The sequence below is a fragment of the Rhinopithecus roxellana genome, chromosome 10, assembly GCF_007565055.1.
Source record: "Rhinopithecus roxellana isolate Shanxi Qingling chromosome 10, ASM756505v1, whole genome shotgun sequence".
NCBI lineage: Eukaryota > Metazoa > Chordata > Mammalia > Primates > Cercopithecidae > Rhinopithecus > Rhinopithecus roxellana.
In genome coordinates this window covers 92,691,989-92,714,075 of record NC_044558.1, presented here as the reverse complement: position 1 = coordinate 92,714,075, position 22,087 = coordinate 92,691,989, and the positions used below count along the sequence as shown (strand labels likewise).

General features: G+C 50.6%; 1 protein-coding gene across 3 annotated transcripts in view; it reads right to left on the bottom strand.

The window, feature by feature from the left end:
• Positions 1–21,875, bottom strand: part of RASAL1 (RAS protein activator like 1) — a 38,580-nt gene extending 16,705 nt beyond the window's left edge. For 2 of the 3 annotated variants that reach the window (XM_030939282.1, XM_030939283.1), the window contains exons 1-6: positions 14,227–16,188; positions 13,975–14,036; positions 6,000–6,129; positions 3,882–3,963; positions 3,648–3,779; positions 1,284–1,372 (exon numbers count right to left, since the gene is read on the bottom strand). In XM_030939282.1, coding sequence (XP_030795142.1) covers positions 1,284–1,372; positions 3,648–3,779; positions 3,882–3,963; positions 6,000–6,129; positions 13,975–14,036; positions 14,227–14,567 — 836 coding nt within the window. In that variant the 5' untranslated portion in view covers positions 14,568–16,188. Of the gene's footprint in view, positions 1–1,283; positions 1,373–3,647; positions 3,780–3,881; positions 3,964–5,999; positions 6,130–13,974; positions 14,037–14,226; positions 16,189–17,023; positions 17,081–21,522 lie in introns of those variants that run through there. The other variant, XM_010368757.2, reaches the window with a different exon arrangement.
• Between the last annotated feature and the right edge of the window lie 212 nt (positions 21,876–22,087).

Sequence of the window (22,087 nt, the reverse complement as noted above, 5' to 3'; positions counted from 1 at the left end):
CCAACATTTTGGGAGGCTGAGGTGGGCAGATCACTTGAGGTCAGGAGTTTGTGACCAGACTCTCCAACATGGTGAAACCCCATCTCTACCAAAAATACAAAAATTAGCCAGGTGTGGTGACACACGCCTGTAGTCCCAGCTACTCAGGAGGCTGAGGCAGGAGAATCGCTTGAACCTGGCAGGCAAAGGTTGAGATCGTGCCGCTGCACTCCACCAGCCTGCATGACAGAGCGATACTCTGTCTAAAAAAATAAAAAAGAGGCCGGGCACAGTGGCTTACGCCTGTAATCCCAGCACTTTGGGAGGCCGAGTAGGGTGGATCACGAGGTCAGGAGATCGAGACCATCCTGGCTAACATGGTGAAACCCTGTCTCTACTAAAAATACAAAAAATTAGCCGGGTGTGGTGGCAGGCGCCTATAGTCCCAGCTACTCGGGAGGCTGAGGCAGGAGAATGGCGTGAACCCGGGAGGCGGAGCTTGCAGTGAGCTGAGATCCGGCCACTGCACTCCAGCCTGGGCGACAGAGTGAGACTCCGTCTCAAAAAAAGTAAAAATAAAAAATAAAAAAATAAAAAATAAATAAAAAAGAAAGAAAGAAAAGAAAATGATAGATGCTCTTATGGGAGAGCGCATGGGCAGATGTGGAGAGCCAAGAGAGGCCAATGGGAACATATGGGAGGAGGGCGGGAGTTTGCAAAACAAGACAGGTGTAGGCAGGTATAGACAAGTGTGGACAGGTGTGAACAGGGGTAGGCAGGTGTGAACAGGCATAAATAGGAATGTATACAAACAACGTAAACAGGTGTGGCCAGAGTGGATAGATGTGGCCGGTGTGCACAAATATGTAAAGGATGTGTGGACAAGTGAAGATGAGTGTCAACAGTGTGAACAAGCGTGGACAGGTGTGAATAGGTGAGGCCAGTATAAACAGGTGTGAACTGATATTGATGGGTATAGATGGGACAGGCAAGTGGAGATGGTATAAATAAGTGTGTTCAAGAATGAACGGTATGGACAGGTGTGGAAGGACCCAAAGTTCTGAATATATATCAAGTGCGAGCCAACGTGTTTGCACATGAACAGGTGAATGGATGTAAAGTGAACTCCTGTGGACTTATGTAAACACCTTGAGAGACATTCCATAGACAGTTGTTAAATGGATGAATGCATGAATGAAGTGGCATAGCGATAATGCATGGGCTGGCATGGGCTCTGCCCACAAGCTATGGATGCTGCCCAATATGGCTCCAGCCTGGCCGCCTCCCTCTGCACCCACATTTACCCAGAATCCTCCTCGGCTCGGGGAAAGGGCAGGAGGCGGAACCAGCCATTGGGTGGCTTCTGCTGGAGGGTCTTCGGAGAGAACTCCACCTTTTGGGAGAGACACACAGACCCTCAGCCAGGTCATGGCCTGCCCTGCCCGGCTCAGGTCTCACCTAGCCCTGGAAGAACAGACTGCCCACCCACAGAGAAGCAGAATGGCCTGCCAGGGGCCCCCTCCTTCTATCCTACAAGTCCCAAATTATTAGCTCCTGCCAGGACACTGAGGGCTTCCAAGGGCCTCCCAGGGACACTTAATTTACAGTTGAGGAAACTGAGGCTCAGAGACATGGAGTGATTTGCCCAAGGTCACACAGCTGCTAGAGATAGCATGTCTGGACTGAGTGTATTTTCAGCTCTGTTTAGGCACATAAATTTCATCTATCAAAAGGCATAAGGACAGCCCTGGAGGCACTCAAACCCCACCCTCTCTCTCTTTTTAAATCACTTTATAGAGATGTAATTCACATCCCAAACAATTCACCTTTTAAAAGTGTACAATTCAATGATTTTTAGTATATTTACAGAGTTACCGCAATTAGTCGTGCTGCTGATTCCAGAACATTGTCTATGAGCCCTAAAGAGCCCGTACTCATTACCAGTCACTTCGTGCCCCCCCAGCCCCTGGCAACCACTAATCTACTTTCTGTGTCTGTAGATTTGCCTATTCTAGATATTTCATATAAATGGAATCATATGTGTTTTGCGGGGGCTGGCTTTTTCCACTTAGTGTAATGGTTCATCCATGTGCCAGTACGGTAAGTCCTGACTCATAACATATAAGGAAATCAAATGTACCATGAGCTAATTACTATAAACAAGAATTAAGGCTGGGTGGGTGGCTCATGCCTGTAATCCCAGCACTTTGGGAGGATGAGGTGGGCAGATCACTTAAGGTCAGGAGTTCAAGACCAGCCTGACCAACATGGGAAAACCCCGTCTCCATTAAAAATACAAAAATTACTCAGATGTGGTGGTGTGCACCTGCAATCCCAGCTACTTGGGAGGCTGAGGCAAAATAATTGCTTGGACCCAGGAGGTGGAGGTTGCAGTGAGCTGAGTTCATGCCACTGCACTCCATCCTGGGCAATAGAGGGAGATTCCTTCTAAATAAATAAATAAATAAGTAAATAAATAAATAAATAAGAGTTAAGTTCCTACAGCATACAGTATGTCATTTTGCTTAAGGCTGTAGTTTCCAAGAACCTATGGACCGGGCATGGTGGCTCACGCCTGTAATCCCAGCACTTTGGGAGGCCGAGGTGGGCGGATCACGAGGTCAGGAGATCGAGACCATCCTGGCTAATATGGTGAAACCCCGTCTCTACTAAAAATACAAAAAATTAGCCAGGCATGGTGGCGGGCACCTATAGTCCCAGCTATTTGGGAGGCTGAGGCAGGAGAATGGCGTGAACCCGGGAGGCGGAGGTTGCAGTGAGCTGAGACCACGCCACTGCACTCCAGCCTGGGCAATAGAGCAAGACTCCGTCTCAAAAAAAAAAAAAAAAAAAAACACAAAAAAAAACCTATGGATGACATTAAATGAGGACTTACTGTACTTCATTCCTTTTTATGACTGAATAATATTCCATTGTATCGATAGACCACATTTTGTTCATCTATAATGGACACTTGAGTTTTTTCCATTTTGGGCTGTTATGACTAATGCTGCTATGAACAGTAATGTTAGTGAACATAAGTTTTCATTTCTTTGGGGTACGTACCTAAGATTGGAATTGCTAGGTCATAGAGTAACTCTATCTTTAACTATTTGAGGAGCTGCCAGGCTCTTTCCAAAGACAGGGAAACCAAGAGAAAGAACCTGAGCCCAGGACTTCTAGGAGTAGGAGTTAAGGGCGTAGGTCTGGAGTCAAAAAGATCTGAACTCAAATCCTTGCTCTGCCCTTTCTTAGCCATATGACCTTGAAAAGGCCACTTAGCCTCTCTGAGCCTCAATGTCCCCATCTGTAAAATGGGGATAGCAACAGTCCCAGCCTCATAGGGTGGCCATGAAGGTTAAGTAATGAGGCTCTGTGGGAGGTACACTCCGCACAGGGCCAGCACACAGTCATCTGTCATGCTCTCATCCCAGAATGAGAATTTGGTCCCACCCTGTGATCTTGGGTAGGTTCCTATACCTTTGACAGCCTTGGTTTCCTCACCTGTAAAACAGAGCAATGTAACTGCATCACTCCTGCCTAACCAGGAGAACCTGATGAGGCAGCTGCACATCCACCCTTCTGAGAGCCAGGAGGCTCAGCCCATCTCCCTTCCCCCTTGGAGGCACTGGGGAGCCATGAAGGGTGTTGCAGGGAGTAAGGCTCACCATGCCCAAGAAGTCATTCTTGCCCACCATGTCCCAGTCCCAGAGCTCCACTCGCAGTGGGGACGGGGCACCTGGCATCTCCCGCAGCTCCAGCACTTCATCCCAGTGTGGGAAGCGAGTCTTCTTGATGGTCTGTGGGCGAGGGAAGTGGTCTGTGAGTGGGGGAGCTGATGGGGACCCCTGCCCCACCACCAAATGCCCCACTCCTTCCTGGTTTCATTCCCCATCACTCACTGAGGTCTCCAAGCTCTGGCTGCCCCAAAACACACGTGCAAATGGGTCAGATGTGCCAGAGATGTCTCTGGGAGCCAGGTCCCTGGGAACAGATGGGGAAAGGAGTGAGGGAACACGGCACCCGAGTTGGGCCTTGGAAAGGCTGTTAAGAGTATATCATTCCAATGTTGCTGGTTTCCAAGGCAATTAACTGTTCCATTGTAGGGGTCGGTCCAGCTGGGGACACCCCTAACCATGCCCGTCCAGACCCAGTATCTTCCTGTCACCACCCTATGAGGAGGCACTTGTATATCCCTATTTTTCAGATGAGGAAACTGAGGCACCAAAAGGTCATATCCTACATCACAAAGCCCAGCAAGTAGAAGTGCAGCGGGGAAGGTGAAGAGAGCCTCAGATTCTCTGGAGGCCCCAGATGGGAAAGTTGATGCAAAGGTTCAAAGCCTTGCTCTGTGCTCATTGGCTAGGAGACACTAGGGAAAGTCACTTCCCCTCTCTAAGTCTTCATTTCCTCACCTGGAAAATGGGAGTAATAACAGAGCAACCTCATAGAGTCAAGAGTTAGATGGGATGATGTGTGTAAAGGGCCTAGCATAGCACCTGGCAGGTGGTAGATGATCGGTTCATTTATTCATTCAACAAACACCCATGCCCACACCTTGTCTAGGACCTCCTTGCCGTTGGTTGCCATGACAACCCAAAAGTCTTACTCCAGGCAGCTTCTCCATCCCTCCTTCTTGACGTTCCCCAAACCCAGGAACACACCACCACCCCACCCCCACACCAGGGGCTGCTTCCTTCTTCCTCCTGATCCCTTCCCACCCCTGCTCAGCATCCAAAGCCTTCTTTGGTTTCCTAGGAGCTGGCCCGGTTGCTAAGCGACAGCAATCAGTCCCTTTCATGCCTGCAAGGATCCTGCACAGCCTTGTGGCTGGGGAAGGGGCTATGGGCACAAGTGAGCCTCTGCCCACTGCTGAGTCCCTCAGCCTGTCACCTGCCTCCCTGGTTCTCCCTCAAAGAGACTCTAGGGAGCCCCAGCTGGGGCCAAAGTTGGAAGCAAAAATCTGGAGGTGGTGGAAGAGGCTCAGAGAGGGCAAGGAACGGCTTTATGGTCACACAGCAAGCTAGAAATTGGAGGTCCTCTCCGATCTGGGCAGGGATTTGCCTAAAAGTGAGAGCTGGGAAGGTGAAAAAAAAAAAAAGGCAGAAAAACAGGATGAGAGAGGAGTGGGGGAAGGGTGGAGATATTTGAGGGAGCAAAATGACAGAGAGCTGAGGAAGGGAGAAGGAGATGGCCATGACAAGTAGGCAAGAGGGAAAATGGGTGTCCCATGAGCTGGTGCACCTAGAGGGCCACCTGTGGGTTTTCCTGGTCTTGCGTCCATCTTGCGTCTGACTTTTCTTTGGGACAGGACCTATCTCCTTCTTACTACTCCCTCTCACATGACTTAGTGGGGGCCAATTCCTCCCTCCGCTCCAGTAATGGGCTTGTCAGTCAGACCTGACCCATTATTCAATGTAATTGGTTCAGAGACAGGCATGCGCCCCAGCCTGAGCCAGTAAAAATTCATCCCAGGACACTGGTTGGAAATGGTAGGAAATAGAAGTTTTTTTTCTGTTGGAGTGGCTAAGCTGGCAGGGCGCCAGACTGGAGCTGCTAGGGCCACCTCTCACCTGGGGAGAGGTTGCCTAAGAATGAAGCTAACTCAGAGACCAGCAGAGCTAAAAGACAGATTCCTAATGGCATCGTTTGAACACCTGGACCCAGCCATGCTTGAAGCTACATGTCAGTCATATAAGCCAATAATGTAGCTCTTTTGCTTAAGCCAGTATGAATTGGGTATTTGTCAGTTACAATTTAATGACTACACCTCCACACTCACCTGTCACCTGTCATCCTGAGTGTCTGGTCTGTTGCTGCACATTTTTTTTTTTTTTTTTTTGCCCCCAGGAACTTACAACCCAGTGAGCTTGGACTGTTTGTCCACACAGGGAACCTGACTGTCAGCCCAGAAGTGTGCCAGGAGTGAGGAGGCCCCAAACGCCAGGCAGCAGGGGAGACCCAAGGGACTCCTGCTCATTCTCAGACCACCCTCCATACCACCTCCACCTTGAGCATACCTGGCCTGAAGCACATGGCAGCGAAGGCAGCGGCCCCGCCCATCCTCCAGCATCTGCACTGACAGGCGGATCTCACCCTGCACTTCTGCATCTGGGTCCACTCGGCTCAAGTTAATCCAGCTGTCAATCCCTGGAAGGCACAGGCACTAACTAACGTTTATGAAGCGCCTACCATGTACTGGGCATTGTGTTAACTTAAAAATTCAATTAACGTTATTTTTATTATTATTATTATTATTATTATTATTATCATTATCATTAGAGACAGAGTCTGGTTCTGTTGCCCAGGCTGGAGTGCAGTGGCACAATCTTGGCTCACTGCAACCTCTGCCTCCTGGGCTGAAGCGATTTTCCTGCCTCACCCTCCCGACCAACTGGGACTTCAGGCATGCACCACCATGCCTGGATAATTTTTGTGTTGTTTTTTAAAGATGGGGTTTCACTATATTGCCCAGGCTGGTCTCAAACTCCTGAGATCAAGCGATCCACCCACCTTGGCCTTCCAAAGTGCTGGAATTACAGGCATGAGCCACTATGCCCTGCCTCAATTAAAATTTAAAAATGTGTTAAGACCCTGGCTTCTGATAGAGGTGCTGTAATTATCCCCATTTTCAGATGAGGAAAATGAGGCACAGGGAGGAAGAGTTTTGTCCATGGTCTCACAGCTAGTAAATGGCAGAGCTAGAATTTTTTTTTTTTTTTTTTTTTTTTTGAGACGGAGTCTTGCTCTGTCACCCGGGCTGGAGTGCAGTGGCCGGATCTCAGCTCACTGCAAGCTCCGCCTCCCGGGTTCACGCTATTCTCCTACCTCAGCCTCCCGAGTAGCTGGGACTACAGGTGCCCACCACCTCGCCCGGCTAGTTTTTTGTATTTTTAGTAGAGATGGGGTTTCACCGTGTTAGCCAGGATGGTCTCGATCTCCTGACCTCGTGATCCGCCCGTCTCGGCCTCCCAAAGTGCTGGGATTACAGGCTTGAGCCACCGCGCCCGGCCGGCAGAGCTAGAATTTAAATGCAGGCAGTATAGTTAGTTCTAGGGCCAATGCTCGTAGCCATGTGCCATCACACACTTCACCCTGGTATAGAAAGAACTTCATCATGTAATCCCAGCATACTCTCCCCTCGAAAAATTCTTGGGCATTTCTCCCTCTCTGTATTTCTCTCAACACTTTGAAGATATTGTTCCACTGACTTCTAGCTTTCCATCACCAGGCTGGAGTGCCATGGTACAATCTCAGCACACAGCCTCAGCCTCCTAGGCTTAAGTGATCCTCCTGCCTCAGCCTCCCCAGTAACTTGGACTACAGATGTATATCACCACAGCCAGCTAATTTTTTGTGTTTTTTGTAGAGGTGAGGTTTTGCCATGTTGCCCAGGCTGGTCTCAAACTCTTGAACTCAAGCTGTCTGCCTGCCTTGGCCTCCCAAAGTTCTGGGATTACAGGCAGGAGCCACCGTGCCCAGCTTTTTCTATCTATTGTAATTCTAAGGACTATGTCTCTGATGCACTGCAGTTTCATCACAATGTGTCTAGATACAGATTTTTTAAAATCCTGCTTAGTAGAGATTGTGCTTCTTCTATTTATGGAATCATATCCTTCCTTTAGTTCTGCAAAATTCTAGATGATTGATTTTTAAAAATTATTTCCTCTTCCCAATTTTTGTTAAAATTTTTGCCTGTCTCTGATTTTTAAAATTCTATCCTTCTCGAACTCCAATTAAATAAATGTTAAACCTCCACAGTTATTTTCCATGTCTCTGAACTTCTATTTTATCTTTTTCTCCTTTTCCTCTGAAACAAATTCTGAATAATTTCTCTAGACCTTTCTTCCAGTTCACTAAATCTCCCTTTAACTATGAATAATCTGATGTTTCACTCAACCACTCCATTTTTTATTTCAACAATTACACTTACCTCTAAAAGTTTTATTTGGTTCTTTTTTTAAAATCTGCCTGCAGGCCGGGCGTGGTGGCTCAAGCCTGTAATCCCAGCACTTTGGGGGGCCGAGACGGGCGGATCACGAGGTCAGGAGATCGAGACCATCCTGGCTAACATAGTGAAACCCCGTCTCTACTAAAAAATACAAAAAACTAGCCAGGCGAGGTGGCGGGCACCTGTAGTCCCAGCTACTAGGGAGGCTGAGGCAGGAGAATGGCATAAACCCAGGAGGCAGAGCTTGCAGTGAGCTGAGATCCAGCCACTGCACTCCAGCCTGGGCGACAGAGCAAGACTCTGTCTCAAAAAAAAAAAAAAAAAAAAAAAAAAAATCTGCCTGCGTAATTACTTGTAATTTATTGCTGTTGTTGCCAACCTTTCTCGTGATTACATCTTTTATTTCTTTAAATCTGATTCTTTTTAAAAATCCTGCATATTATGATTACAGAATCTAAAGTCTTTGTGGGTCTAAATCAGATGATTATTGTTTCTGCTGACTATTGCCCATGGTGTCTCATTTCCTTGTGTGTTTGCTGATCTTTGATTGTGAAGTCGTGTTTGTTTGAACTTACTCTGGGAAACCTAAGGAACACGCTTATCCCTAGAGAGGAGCAGGAGTTGGTTATTCCGGAACCCCTTGAGGGTCTCAGCCTAAGGGAGAATTCTTATGTTGAGTAACATCCACCTTGCCCCAGTCCAAGTTTTAGTCTCTTTGTTGACTGTAGAATTGATATTGACCTTTGCTTTCAGGGAAATCCTTCATGGTTTCCTTGCTTTTTGTTTACCATTCCCTGTTAGGTTTTAGCTAATGGTTTTTGTTTTTGTTTTTGTTTTCGTTTGAGATGGAGTCTCACTCTGTCACCCAGGCTGGAGTGCAATGGCATGATCTCAGCTCACTGCAAACTCCGCCTCCCAGGTTCAAGCTATTCTTGTGTCTCAGCCTCTCGAGTAGCAAGGATTACAGGCACCTGCCACCATGCTCGTCTAATTTTTGTATTTTCAGTAGACAGGGTTTTCACCATGTTGGCCAGGCTGGTCTCGAACTCCTGACCTCAAGCGATCTGCCAGCCTCAGCCTCCCAATGTGCTGGGATTATACACGTGAGCCATCCCACCCAGCTTCATGATTTGAGATGGAAAAAATACTGAGGGATTTCCTGTTCTGTAAAGAAGTTTGGCCTGGCATGGTAGCTCACACCTGTAATCCCAGAACTTTGGGAAGCTGAGGCGAGCTGATCACCTGACGTCAGGAGTTTGAGACCAGCCTGGCCAATACGGCAAAACCCTGTCTCTACGAAAATACAAAAAAAGTTAGCCAGGCGTGGTGGTGCACTCCGGAAGCTGAGGCAGGAGAATCGCTTGAACCTGGAAGGCAGAGGTTGCAGTGATCCGAGATCATGCCACTGTACTCCAGCGTGGGTGACAGAGCGAGACTCTGTCTCAAAAAAAAAAACAAAAAAAAAAAGTTACCGCAAGTCCAACAATGTATTAGGAATCCTATTTAATCCAGCATCTCACTGTTGTGTAGCAGGAAAGCACTTTCGAGGACTGAGTCCCTCCAGCTGCTGAAAGTAGAAGTCCCATCTCACATCTCTCTATCTCCACTGTTGCCTCCACATTTCTGTCCCGCTTAAATAAATAAAAAACACCCATATGCATGCAGACACATGGACACATTCCTTCTTTTCTTGCTGCCTGTTCTGTGGAAATGTGTTCTGTTTTCCTATCCAAGTCCACAAGTTCCTGGAAGCCAGGCCTCATACTTCACTCATATAATTTCGCTCCCCTGAGAGGATGTTTGTTTGTTTGTTTGTTTATCTTTGAGACGGAGTCTCGCTCTGTCACCCAGGCTGGAGTGCAGTAGCACGATCTTGGCTCACTGCAAGCTCCGCCTCCCAGGTTCACACCATTCTCCTGCCTCAGCCTCCCAAGTAGCTGGGACTGCAGGCGCCTGCCACCATGCCCAGCTAATTTTTTGTATTTTTAGTAGAGATGGGGGTTTCACCGTGTTAGCCACGGTGGTCTCGAACTCCTGACCTCGTGACCCACCCGGCTCGGCCTCCCAAAGTGCTGGGATTACAGGTGTGAGCCACCGTGCCTGGAGGATGCTTGAGGTACACTGGGTACAGTTCAGTGGGCCGATTAAGAGCACAGATTTTGGAGGCAGACACAACCTGGGTTGGACTCCGATTTCTGCACCTTCTAGAAGGAGGAAGTCACCTCCCCTCTCCATGCCTCTGTATATTGGAGATCATTTTGGTGGACACTTCACCGGCGTGTTGAGAAGTAAATGTAAAGTGCTTAGCACCATGCCTGGCATATAGTAAACCCTCATGAAATAGGATTATAATGATGATCAGCACATAGTAGGTTTTCAACTAATTCCCACTGAGAGAAATAATGCATTATTCAATAAATGGTATTGAGACAATTAATAGTCATGTAGACAAAAAGTAATAAAGTTTTATCCTTACTATACCTTATATCTAGGTAAATTCCAAATAGATCAAAGACTTAAATGTGTTTTTTGTTTAATGCAATAAATGGCCAGACATGGTGGCTCACACCTATAATCCCGGCACTTGTGGTGCCAAGGCAGGAGGATTGCTTGAGGCCAGGAGTTCAAGAACAGCCTGGCCAACATAGTGAGACCTTGTCTCTACAAAAAAAAAAAAAATATATATATATATATATATATATCTATATCTGTATCTATATCTATATCTATATATACACACACACATACACAACACATATATATGTGTGTGTAATACATTAATGTTAGAAGGAATTATGTTTTAAAATGTTCCTCTTAATCTTAGAGTTGGGAAGTTCTTTTTAGTTCTAACAGAAAATTCAGAACCAAAAGTAAATATGATATTAAATATAGAAAAAGAAATTTTATACATGAAAAAATTATAGGCAAAGTCAAAACATGAGAGACAAAGGGAGAAAAAATATTGCAGCTAATATGACAAAGAATTAACTCCCCCAATATGTAAAGAGCTCCTACAAATCAATGAGAAAAGGCAAACAACCTAGTGGGAGGGGGGGAAATTCACGTATGAGTAGACAATAAATGGAAGAGAAAATAAAGTGATTCTTCAAAGCTGCATATAAAAAAAGCTCATGGACAAGCGCAAAATGAGGCTGGGCTCAGTGGTTCCTGCCTGTAATCCCAGCACTTTGGGAGGCTGAGATGGCCGAATCATGAGGTCAGGAGATCGAGACCATCCTGGCTAACAAGGTGAAACCCTGTCTCTGCTAAAAATACAAAAAATTAGCTGGGCGTGGTGGCGGACACCTGTAGTCCCAGCTACTCAGGAGGCTGAGGCAGGAGAATGGTGTGAACCCAGGAGGCAGAGCTTGCAGTGAGCAGAGATCATGCCACTGCACTCCAGCCTAGGGGACAGAGCAAGACTCCGTCTCAAAAAAAAAAAAGAGAGAGAGAGAGAGAGAAGTGCAAAATGAACGTATGCTGCTGAGGCAATATTTCACCGATCAGATACAAGATCAAAAAGTTTGATAACTGGCTGGTCTGCGTGCGGTAGTATTTACAACTAATTGATCACAAAAAGTTTGATAACTGCGAGAGTGTGGGGTGAGTGAATTGTTACCTCTTCCATGGAGGGTGATATAACAACAACTATCAAGTATGCAAATGTGTGTACTCTTTAATTCAACTCTAGGAATTTATCTGACTGATGGATATAACTTACATATGTGTGAAATTTTATTTGTACAGGCTAGTTATTGTAGCATTGCTTGAACCAGGGAAAGACTATGAACTCCCTAGATGCCATCAATAGGGAACTAGTCAAATAAATAATGGTAAAGCCACACAATGGAGCATCATGATGCCATCCCAAACGAAGAATGCGGAAACTCTGACAGCACTGTTACCGAAAGATCTCAGAGATACTTAGTGAAGTAAAAAGGCAAGGTACAGGCCAGGTGGGGTGGCTCATTCCTGTAATCCCAACACTTTGGGAGGCTGAGGCGGGTGGATCACTCGAGGTCAAGAGTTCGAGACCAGCCTGACCAACATGGTGAAACCCCATCTCTACTAAAAATACAAAAATTAGCCAGGTGTGGTGGCAGACCCCTATGATCCCAGTTACTCATGAGACTCAGACAGGAGAATTGCTTGAGCCCAGGAGGCGAAGGTTACAGTGAGCCAAGATCACGCCATTGCACTCCAGCCTGGGTGACAGAGCAAGACTCCATCTCAAAAATTAATTAATTAATTAATTAATTAAAAATTTTTAAAGGCAAGATACAGAGTAGAGTGTAAAAGGCTGCAATTTGTATAAGCACAGAAAAATGCGGCTTTTATTTTTTTTTTTTTTTGAGACGGCGTCTTGCTCTGTTGCCCAGGCTGGACTGCAGTGGCGTGATCTTGGCTCACTGCAAGCTCCGCCTCCTGTGTTCACGCCATTCTCCTGCCTCAGCCTCCCTAATAGCTGGGATTACAGGCACCCGCCACCACACCCAGCTAATTTTTTGTATTTTTAGTAGAGACAGAGTTTCACCTTGTTATCCAGGATGGTCTCGATTTCCTGACCTCGTGATCCGCCCACCTTGGCCTCCCTAAGTGCTAGGATTACAGGCGTGAGCCACCACACCCAGCCAGAAAAATGCAGTATTAAAAGCACAGACTCAGCTGGGTACAGTGGCTCACACCTGTTATCCCAGCACTTTGGGAGGCCGAGGCAGGCGGATCACTTGACGCCAAGAGTTCAAGACCAGCCTGGTTTCACATGGTGAAACCCTGCCTCTACAAAAAATACAAAAATTAGCCAGACGTAGTGGTGCACACCTGTAGTCCCAGCTACTTGGGAGGTTGAGGTGGGAGAATCACTTGAGGCCAGGAGGTTGAGGCTACAGTGAGCCAAGATTGCACCACTTCACAACAGCCTGAGTGACAGAATGAGACACTGTCTCACAAAAAAAAGCACAGACTCTGGAACTAGGCAACTTTGGTTCAAATCCTGGCTGTCTGACTTAATAATGTAATCTTGAGCAAATCATTTAACCCTCCGTGCCTCAGTTTATTCACCTATAAAGTGGGTGTTAATAATTAGAGCACCTACCTCTCAGGGTTATGATGAACCTACCTCACTGAGTCCATACATGTAAAGAACTTAGTGTTAAGAATAATATTTATACATATGTATTTATTACATATAAACATATGTTGTATGTTTATATTTATATATACAGTATATAAATGTTTGCTGCTATTACTATTTTTAAATTATATTTAGTAGCGAGGGCGTCTCCCTATGTTGTCCAGGATGCTCTCGGACCCCTGGGCTCAAGCGATCCTCCTGCCTCTGCCTCTGCTTCCCAAGGTACTGGGATTACAGGTGTGACACACTATGCCCAGCCTGCTATTACGACTGTTACTTGCTTATATGTGTTTAAAGTATTTCTAGAAGGACACACAAGAAGCTGACAATGTCAGGAAGGGAACAGAGTAGCTGGGATGCTTATTGTAAAATCTGAATATTGAACTAGGCAAACAAATTAACTGCTCAAAAACTAAAGACAAGCCTGGGCATAGTGGCTCACACTTGTACTCCCAACACTTTGGGAGGCCAAGGTGGGAGGATTGCTTGAACCCAGGTGTTCAAGACCAACTTGGGCAACATAGCAAGACTCCGTGTCTACAAGATATTTCTGAAAAAATTAGCTGGGTGTGGTGGTGTGCACCTGTAATCCCAGCTACTCAGGAGGCTGAGATGGGCGGATCGCTTGAGCCCAGAGGTTCAAGATTGCAGTGAGCATAGCACCACTGATTGCAGTGAGCATAGGCACCATTGCAGTGAGATAGCACCACTGCACTCCAGCCTGGGTGACAGAGCAAGACCTTGTCTCTAACAACAACAATTAAAAACAAACAAAAAATAAAGACAAAAGCAATAAGAGAAATAAGTTTCCACTAAGGGCTCTGTGCTTCCCTGTGCCACGTGCTATGCCCCTGCAAATGCCCAGCCTGGGCATGGCCCCCTCCTCCCTCTGCCCGTGTCCCTCGCCCACCTCTGGGGTCAGCTGTAATCGCCTCCCTGCTCAGCGAGATCTTGCCGATGATGTCATCGTGCCTGCAGGAAGGTGGGCACGTGAGGGTCCGAGTCAGGGGTCCCTTTGCCCCACCCAGAGAGAAGTGGGGGCAGGTGTCAAGGTCTGGGTGGGAGGGCACACCCTCAGGGGTGTGGACCCACATCCCCTCTCCCCTCAGGTGCCCAGGCTTGGATCCCCAACCCACACATTCCAGTTTCCCCAGCCACACACCCGACGGTGTCCTCGTCCAGCACGTAGAAGGCCAGCTGGTGGAAATCCAGAGGCAGGTGCACAGTGTACTCCTCCCCCCAGAAGGGGCCCAGGCTCCTCCAGACAGTTGCTGTCCTGCGAAAGGAGGTGCAGGGGGCTGGGGGTCCTTGGGCCACACAGGAGGCAGACACCTGGAGACCCAGACACACACACACACACACACACACACACGGAAATCCAGACAAACACACACACTCAGAGACCCCCACACGAACCCGGCTAGGGGCCCAGACACGCACACACACCCAAGGACAGCCACTCCAAGATCCTAGATATGTACTCACCCAGGGACACTGGAGCATGTACGAATCCAGGCATAGACACACACACACCCCCCAACACTCACATACCCAGAGTATCAGACATACACCAGAGATCTCAACACACACACACAGAGGCACATACACAAAACACACGCATGATCCTACACACACACACACACACACACACAGGGCCCCAATACACAACTAAGGTCCCAGATACACAGAGACCAACAGACACGCACAGCGACCCGCAGAAACATATGTGCAGATATACACACACCGATTCACACTGAGACAGAGTCGCTCACAGATACATCAAGGAGGCCAGAGACAGAGACACATTTACACATAAGCAGATACACATATGCACCCTCAGAAAGTCCTAAAAATATGTGCCTTTGTGTTTGGAAATACAGACACGAGGCACATGCAGATAGACACACAGAAAACAGACACAGTCATGAAAATAGACATATGTCAGGAACACAGAGACACACTCGGAGATCCAGAGACACACACTCACAGGCTTACAATGATATAAAGCAGATACACATAGACACACACACACACACAGAGTCATACAAACACAGTCACCGACACACACACACACAATTCCATTCCTTCATTTGTTCATTCATTACTCCACAAACATTCACTTGGACTATGGGCCCAGCCTGTGCTGAGTTCCAGGGATCAGAGGAAGAGGTGTGAGGGTTTACCCCACAGATCCCCCTTCCACAAGCAGGCGCTGTCTCCCAGCAATTAGGACATGGTGGAAGAAGTTCTGGGATTGGAGTTAGCTCGATGGCCCCTGGTTGGGTCTTGAGGGTAGGGTCAGAGGGAATCAGGGAAGACTTCCTGTAGGAGCTAGTCAGGCAGCGTGGGGAGAGATAACGAGGACAAGGACAAGTATTCCAGAAGGCTGGAACAGCATGGGCAAAGGCCCTGTGGCAGCAATAAGTTTGGTGAGCTGAATAGGAAGGTGACTGGTGGGAATGGGGGAGGGAGAGGGGCCAGGAGACAGGAGGTGAGCAGGGGATGGAGCACTCAGGGCTTTGAAGTACACAGTGAGCAGGAGGGAGGCACAGGAGGAATGGGGACCAAGACAAGCCCAGAAACAGGTGCACACGCACAGCATCTCTGCCCTGACACCCCTGCAGGAGTTTTTCCCTTTACCCAGCAGAGAACAAAGATTCTGCTTTGCCCAGTAAAGACACAGCCACATTTGTGGATGCAAAGTTTGGTTCTCATACCTGTTGCTCCCTTCCTCCCTCCTTTCACCACACTGTGCCCTAAGAAATAGTGCACATATGTGCACACGCGCACACACACACACACACACACACACACACTGCTTTCTTCCTCCAGCCCAGTGGCACCAACCTCAGATGGACCCCCAGTGCTTCCTCCCAAATACCCTCTTTCCCCCAACCTGACCTTTTCCCAGTCAAAGGTCTTCTGAACATTCCCCAGCTCCTGAGCTGAAAGGCTTCTTACAGCCCAGAGAGGGAGAGACAGCAGCCTGGGGTCACACAGAAAATCAATCTATGGGGTTGGGGTGGTGCCAGGGACTGTATCAAGGGGCCAGCATGAGCACAGGGAGGACGGTGGAGGGAAGTCAGTTGAGGGGGAGCTGCAGCTGGCCCCTCCCCCAGGCAGGCTCCCCACCCCCAGCTCTGAGCCCATCTGGACCTGAATAGGAGCATCCTGAATCCTGCCGTCTCCATAGGAACCAAGGCCTCAGCCACCCACCAGCCCACCCACCCCCGTCAGGCCCCTGAGAGCTCTCCCTCGGCCTGCGGGGGTGGGAGCCAAGCAAGACCCAACCTGATGTCCCCCTGCAAGACTCACAGACACCCCAAACATCCTCACACCCTCACATGTGTCCACACCAGTGCCTGTGTGACCAAATCGGCGGGCATTGGTGTTCACATGCGTGTGCAGGGCAGCCATGTGCACGTGCATGTACACATACACTACACTGGTACACACACATGAGCCTGTGCCCTGCACACCCATGAGGACATATGCACATGGTTACAGGCGCTCACACTAGCCCCGAAACATCCCCCACCCTTGCAACTCACAAGCAGGCCCAGCTGGGCAGGTGCACACACAGACACACATGCACGCGCCCATGCACACAGACATCCCCAGTGCCCGCAGCACCCGGCAGGCCCGGAACCAGCCAGTCCAGTCAAGCGTGAGTTGCCCGCCCCCAGGGAGGCCACTGTAGGAGGCACAGGCTGGCAGCGCTGAGTCAGCCCCAGGGAGCCAGCAGGGACAGCATCAGGTCCAGAGGGTGAAGGCAGGGCTGGTAGGGAAGAGGAGCTGGCAGTCCCAGCTGTGCACAAATCACCCACCTTCAGGCCTGCGAGTCCCCCTCAGGGTAAGCACCCCTTTAAATGTGAATTCTTGGTCCCAGATTCCCCAGGTCTAGAAAGAGACCCCTGCCTTCCTCCTCTCCCCCCAGGCCTGGTGTCGCCACCCCTCACCTGGCCACCACCTCGTCGTCCACTTTCACTAGGCAGTAGGGGTCGCTGCTCCCAGACCTGCAGAAGGAGGGGGTTCAGGGAGGAAGCAGGTTGACAGGGCAGCCATGGGTGGAGGGTCCCAGTCATGACACAGGCAGGGGAGATGGATGCACAGAGAAGGGGACTTGCCCAGGGTCATACAGCAAGTCCAGCTCAGAAGTAGAACCTCAGGAGACCAGCAGAAGATGTCACAGCTGCCCAGGCCACCACATCTGTGCGCTCTGGGCTTCCACCCATAGAAATAGAATCGGGAGGCCTGAGGCCAGCAGATTCAGAGTCCTGGCCCCGAAAAGCCCAATGCAGAGGCCCAGAGCATGTCAGGGGGAGCATCTTGAATGCCTGGCTTCACCACCCTCTGGCTGTGCCATCCCAGCAAGTCCCCTTCCCTCTCGGCCTCAGTTTCTCTGCTCTATAAATCAGGTGTGATGCTCACACACATACCTCTTAGGGGGCTGGAGGAACTCAAATGCTGGGCTGGATCATGGTCTGGCCCCCAGCTCTCCCCTGCAGGGGCTTTAATGCTGTGTCCTCAGCTTTTCATTTCACTGGGAGCTTCCCTGGGGAGAGGACTCCCCATTCCTCAGCCCTCTACAGGGACAGACTCAGCGGACCCTCCCTACAGGCAAAGACCAGGGAACCCAGGCCTCAAAATCAACCCTCAAAATCTCTTAAGATGTGCTGCAGCCCCTTAAGTAGCTATGAGTCATCTGCCAATTCAGGCCAGCTCCATCCCCCCTTCATAATAACAGTCACCTGCAAATCCCAAGCTGTCTAACAGGCCCCTCACTTCCTCCTCCATCCCATCACACAGGCCTCCTTTGTCTTTCATCAGGCCCCGGGCCAGCCTCAGGGCCTTTGCACCTGCTGTTCCCTTTGCCTAAGACACTTTAGCCCTGATACTACCATGGCTGGCTCCTTCCTGCCATTCAAGTCTCAGTCCAAAGTCACCTCCTCGAGAGGCTGTCCCTGGCCACCACTGTCCTGTCTAAAATGACCTCTACCTAAAATCATCTTCTTTCTTCTTCTTCTTTTTTTTTTTTTTAAGACAGAGTCTTACCCTGTCACCCAGGCTGGAGTATGGTGGCGTGATTTTGGTTCACAGAAGTCTCTGCCTCCCAAGTTCAAGCGATTCTCCTGCCTCAGCCTCCCGAGTAGCTGGGATTACAGGTGCACACCACCATGCCTGGCTAATTTTTTGCATTTTTAGTCCAGACAGGGTTTCACCATGCTGGCCAGGCTGGACTCCACCTCCTGGCCTCCAGTAATCCACCCGCCTCGGCCTCCCAAAGTGCTGGGATTACAGGAGTGAGCCACCACGCCCAACCTCCCTTATTTCTCTATGTGTTTAGTGTCTGTCTCCCCACCTCCCTGCCACTTCCAAACTGTGAACTCCTGGGGAGAGTCTGTGTCCCCCTCTTCCCCACCTCCACCCCCACATCTAGCATGCATTGGCCCTCCAGAGCTATTTCTGAATGACTGGGTTTATGGAGTGCTTTCTCTGGAGGCAGGGAGTAATAGTGGAGATAGGACTGGAATCCAGTTTTATGGTCTCCCACTCGCGTTCTTAAACAAATGCCCCATCTACCCATCCAAATGGCCCTCTCCCTCGATGCCCCAGCACCACTCCCTTGATCTCTGCCACCGTCTTTCTGTCCAGTTTGTATAGATCCACAAACGCCCCAGGAAAGAGGGATGTTGGCGCTAAGAGTTGGCTCCAACCTGAACCTATCTTGCTGGATAAGCCCTTCCCTGTGCCTCAGTTTCCCTCTCTAGACTCCTTCCCTTATCCCCCTCTGGCTGGACGCTCCAATGCCTCCATTTCCCTACCTGGCTTCTATCCCTGAACACTTTAGACAGGTGATGGTCAGTGTCTTCATGAACTTCTGTGGGTCCCACCTCTGAATCTCCTTCTGTGGAGTGCCCCAGGCCTCAATTTCCCCTTCTGGCTCCATCCCAAATCCATTGGACTGGGTAACCCCATAAGCCTCAGTTTCCCCATCTGGGCTTCACCCTCAGACACCTGTGGCTGGGTAATGCCCTGTGTCTCAGTTTCCCTCCCTGGGTTCTCCACCCCTAAGCTTCCTTTATGCAGGCTCCCATTCCTCAGTTTCCCCAACTACAGATGTGGAGTCAGATGGGCTGGGATCCCACTAGCAGAGGGCTGGGAGACACGCCCCGTCCTGCAGAACCAGCCTGACCTCAAGGCCCTCCTGGGAGCCGAGCTCAGCACTAGTCAGCTGCAGGACTCTGACGCATGAGGGCCTTATCAGACTCCTATCAGGGAGGGCAATGGTGGCAAGAGGGGGTGGCTGCTTCCAGACCCCTGATCTCTGCAGACCTGTGGCCTCTCCCACGGCCCCTGACTCAGCTCAAGCTTGGGAAAGCAGGCCCCTCAGCCATCGCCTGCCCAGTCTGGTTTGGGCATGGAGTAGTCAGAGTTCAAATCGCAGCTGGGTGATCTTAGGCAAGTGACTTTGCCGCTCTCTTCCTCAGTTTCCCCATTTGTAAAATAAGAGACGCCAATTGGACTATATGAAGTGTTAAGCACAGGGCCTGTCCATACTAAGCCCTTGGTGACTGACTGCTACTATTTTTAATAGTAAAAACTCTAAAATTACCTGAAGAGGCCTCCTCCCAGGCCAGAATGGACACCCCCAAAACCTGGCAACGCTTTAGGCAGAGTCTGGGCCCTTTGCCTTAGGAGAAGAGGGAAAAAACACACCCCACCTAAGAGCCCCCATGGCATCGAAGCCTACAGGAAGCCTACAGGAAGAGCCCCTTTGAAGAAGGGTGTTGACAGCTGGGGAAACTGAGGCACAGCGGCTGGACCCCCCCCATCCCCAGCTGGGGCTAAGTGACTCCTCCCTACCCTTGCTCTAGGGCATGACCTATTTCATAGCTCACTGGCCCAGGAATTGGGGGCAGGAAGGGTGGTCAAGAGCTGCAGGAACCAGGCATGACTCAAGTCCCTTCTCCAGAGAAGCAGCAGGTTACCATGAGCCAGTGTCCAGGTGCAGGGGAGACACCCATCGCCCCCTCATGACCTCTCACCCGGACTGGTAGAGGGGCCAGAGCTCAGTGAGTGAGAACCCTGTTTCTGGAAAGGACTCCTTTCACCGCCTAGCAACTTCTAGGCCCCCAGCCTGGCGTCAATGCCCTAACAGTGTAGGCTGTCTCATTCCCAGGGGCTCTGAGGGGACATCTCAGAAAGAGGGGGGCTTGTCCAGTCACTGAACTGTCACAGCACACACTCTGCTTCTCATTCAGGGCGTGTTTATTTGGAGTAGCCGATGAGGATGAAGGGTGGCAAAACTTGCTCTCAACAGCTGCCCCCTTGACACAGCTGCAGTGTTTTGGGGGTTGGGAGTGTCATAAAATCAGCCAGGAAAGTCCTCTCTGGGAGCCCACAGCTTGGGGAATCAGCACAGAGCTAAGACTGAACCTCGACACAGGCGAAGGCTCCCAATACATGCTCCTGCTCACCTGGGCCACAGGGGAACTCCTAACAGGTCTTCTACCCTCCCAGCTGGATGAGAGACCCCAGGCAACCAGACGGGGACTCCGGTCCAGAGCTCTCATTGCCCAAATGGGAAACCAAGGCCCAGAGAGAAGCAGGTTCAAGGTCACACAGCACATGTCCTCCAGAGGATCCCACACCTGTCGCAGGTGCTGAGGCCCTCAGAGCCCCTCCTGGGCGCTAGGCCAAGCAGGAGGGGGACTCCCCCACACACATTCTGCTGATTCAGCAGCTGCTGACTCAGCCCCGGGGGAAGCATATCTTGGGACTTGGTAGTGAAGGGAGTCATAGGGTCCCCCAATCCCATCGCATCTGGCTGGGCAGGGGCTCACAGCGGGGAGTTGGCTCTTCAAGCAGTTCAGCTCCCCAGGAAGGCCCACATGAGGCTGGGAGCCACAAGACTGGGGAGCTCAGGGCTTGGGGTAAAAGGGACACTGGAGGGCCACCTGGTGACACTCTGCAAACCTAAGCACCAGATCCACACAGGATGTTGGGGCTCATCTGATCCCAGGCCCTCCAAGGGTCCTCCCCAGGGTTCGCTTGCTAGGCCCCCACTCCAGCCTGGAGAAGCCGCCTCCAACACATGACTGGACTAAGGAAGAGACCCCCCGGCTTTGTCCCTCCCAGATCTGACAGAATCTGGTCCTCTAATCCCCTCTTCAGCTCTGGAAGACCCCCTTTAATACATCCCTGGAACAAAGACATCCCCTCCCCTGCCCAGGGGTGGGGCGGGACATCTGCTAAGTCTAGGTGCCCCCATCCCACCGGGACAGCCATGGGCATGGGGCCTCTCGCCCCTTTAAAGCGGATCTGCCCCAATACCAGTCTTAGACAAGAACCCCTCGCCCTCCTGCCAATCCGCTCTGGCACGCGGAAAGGGCGATCCCGGCCCCACCCCAGGCCTTGCGCGCCCATCACCCCCAAGCGCCCGAGAGGTACTCACACGTCCTTGGCGGGCAGCGCGCGGCCCTCCACCACGCGAACATTCAGGGAGCTGCTCTTGGCCATGGCGCCTAGCCACAAACTTTCCAGGCAGAAGGGCGCTCAGGTTCCGAGGTTGGACCAGGGGACGTCTACATGTCACCTGTTTCAAGCCTGGCGCCCTGCCTTGGAGTCCCGGTGCCGCCTGTCCAAGACCTGGGTAGCTGGACGGGAGACTTCCGAAGGAGGAGAAGGTGGAGGTGCCTGGGGAGGGAGCGCCCGTCCGGACTCTACAGGTAGGAGCCTTGCTGCAAGCAGGAGGAGCGCGCAGGGGGCGCAGCGGGCTCTTGCCTAGGCGTCTGGAGCTCCAGGCAAGCGGGCTGGGCGGGCAGGGGGCGGGAGGGGCGGCCCAGGGACCTCCCCCCAATCCCGCCTCCCATGGGGTACCCCGCCTGACCCCGGCCCCCCTCGCGCGCCCTCTGCCGGCACCCCAGTCATGCGCGCCAGAGCGCACGGGCGGCGGAGATCAGGGTGCACTACCAGGTGGGGAGGGGCCCCCGTCCTGATGGGCGTGGCCGCTGGCTCCT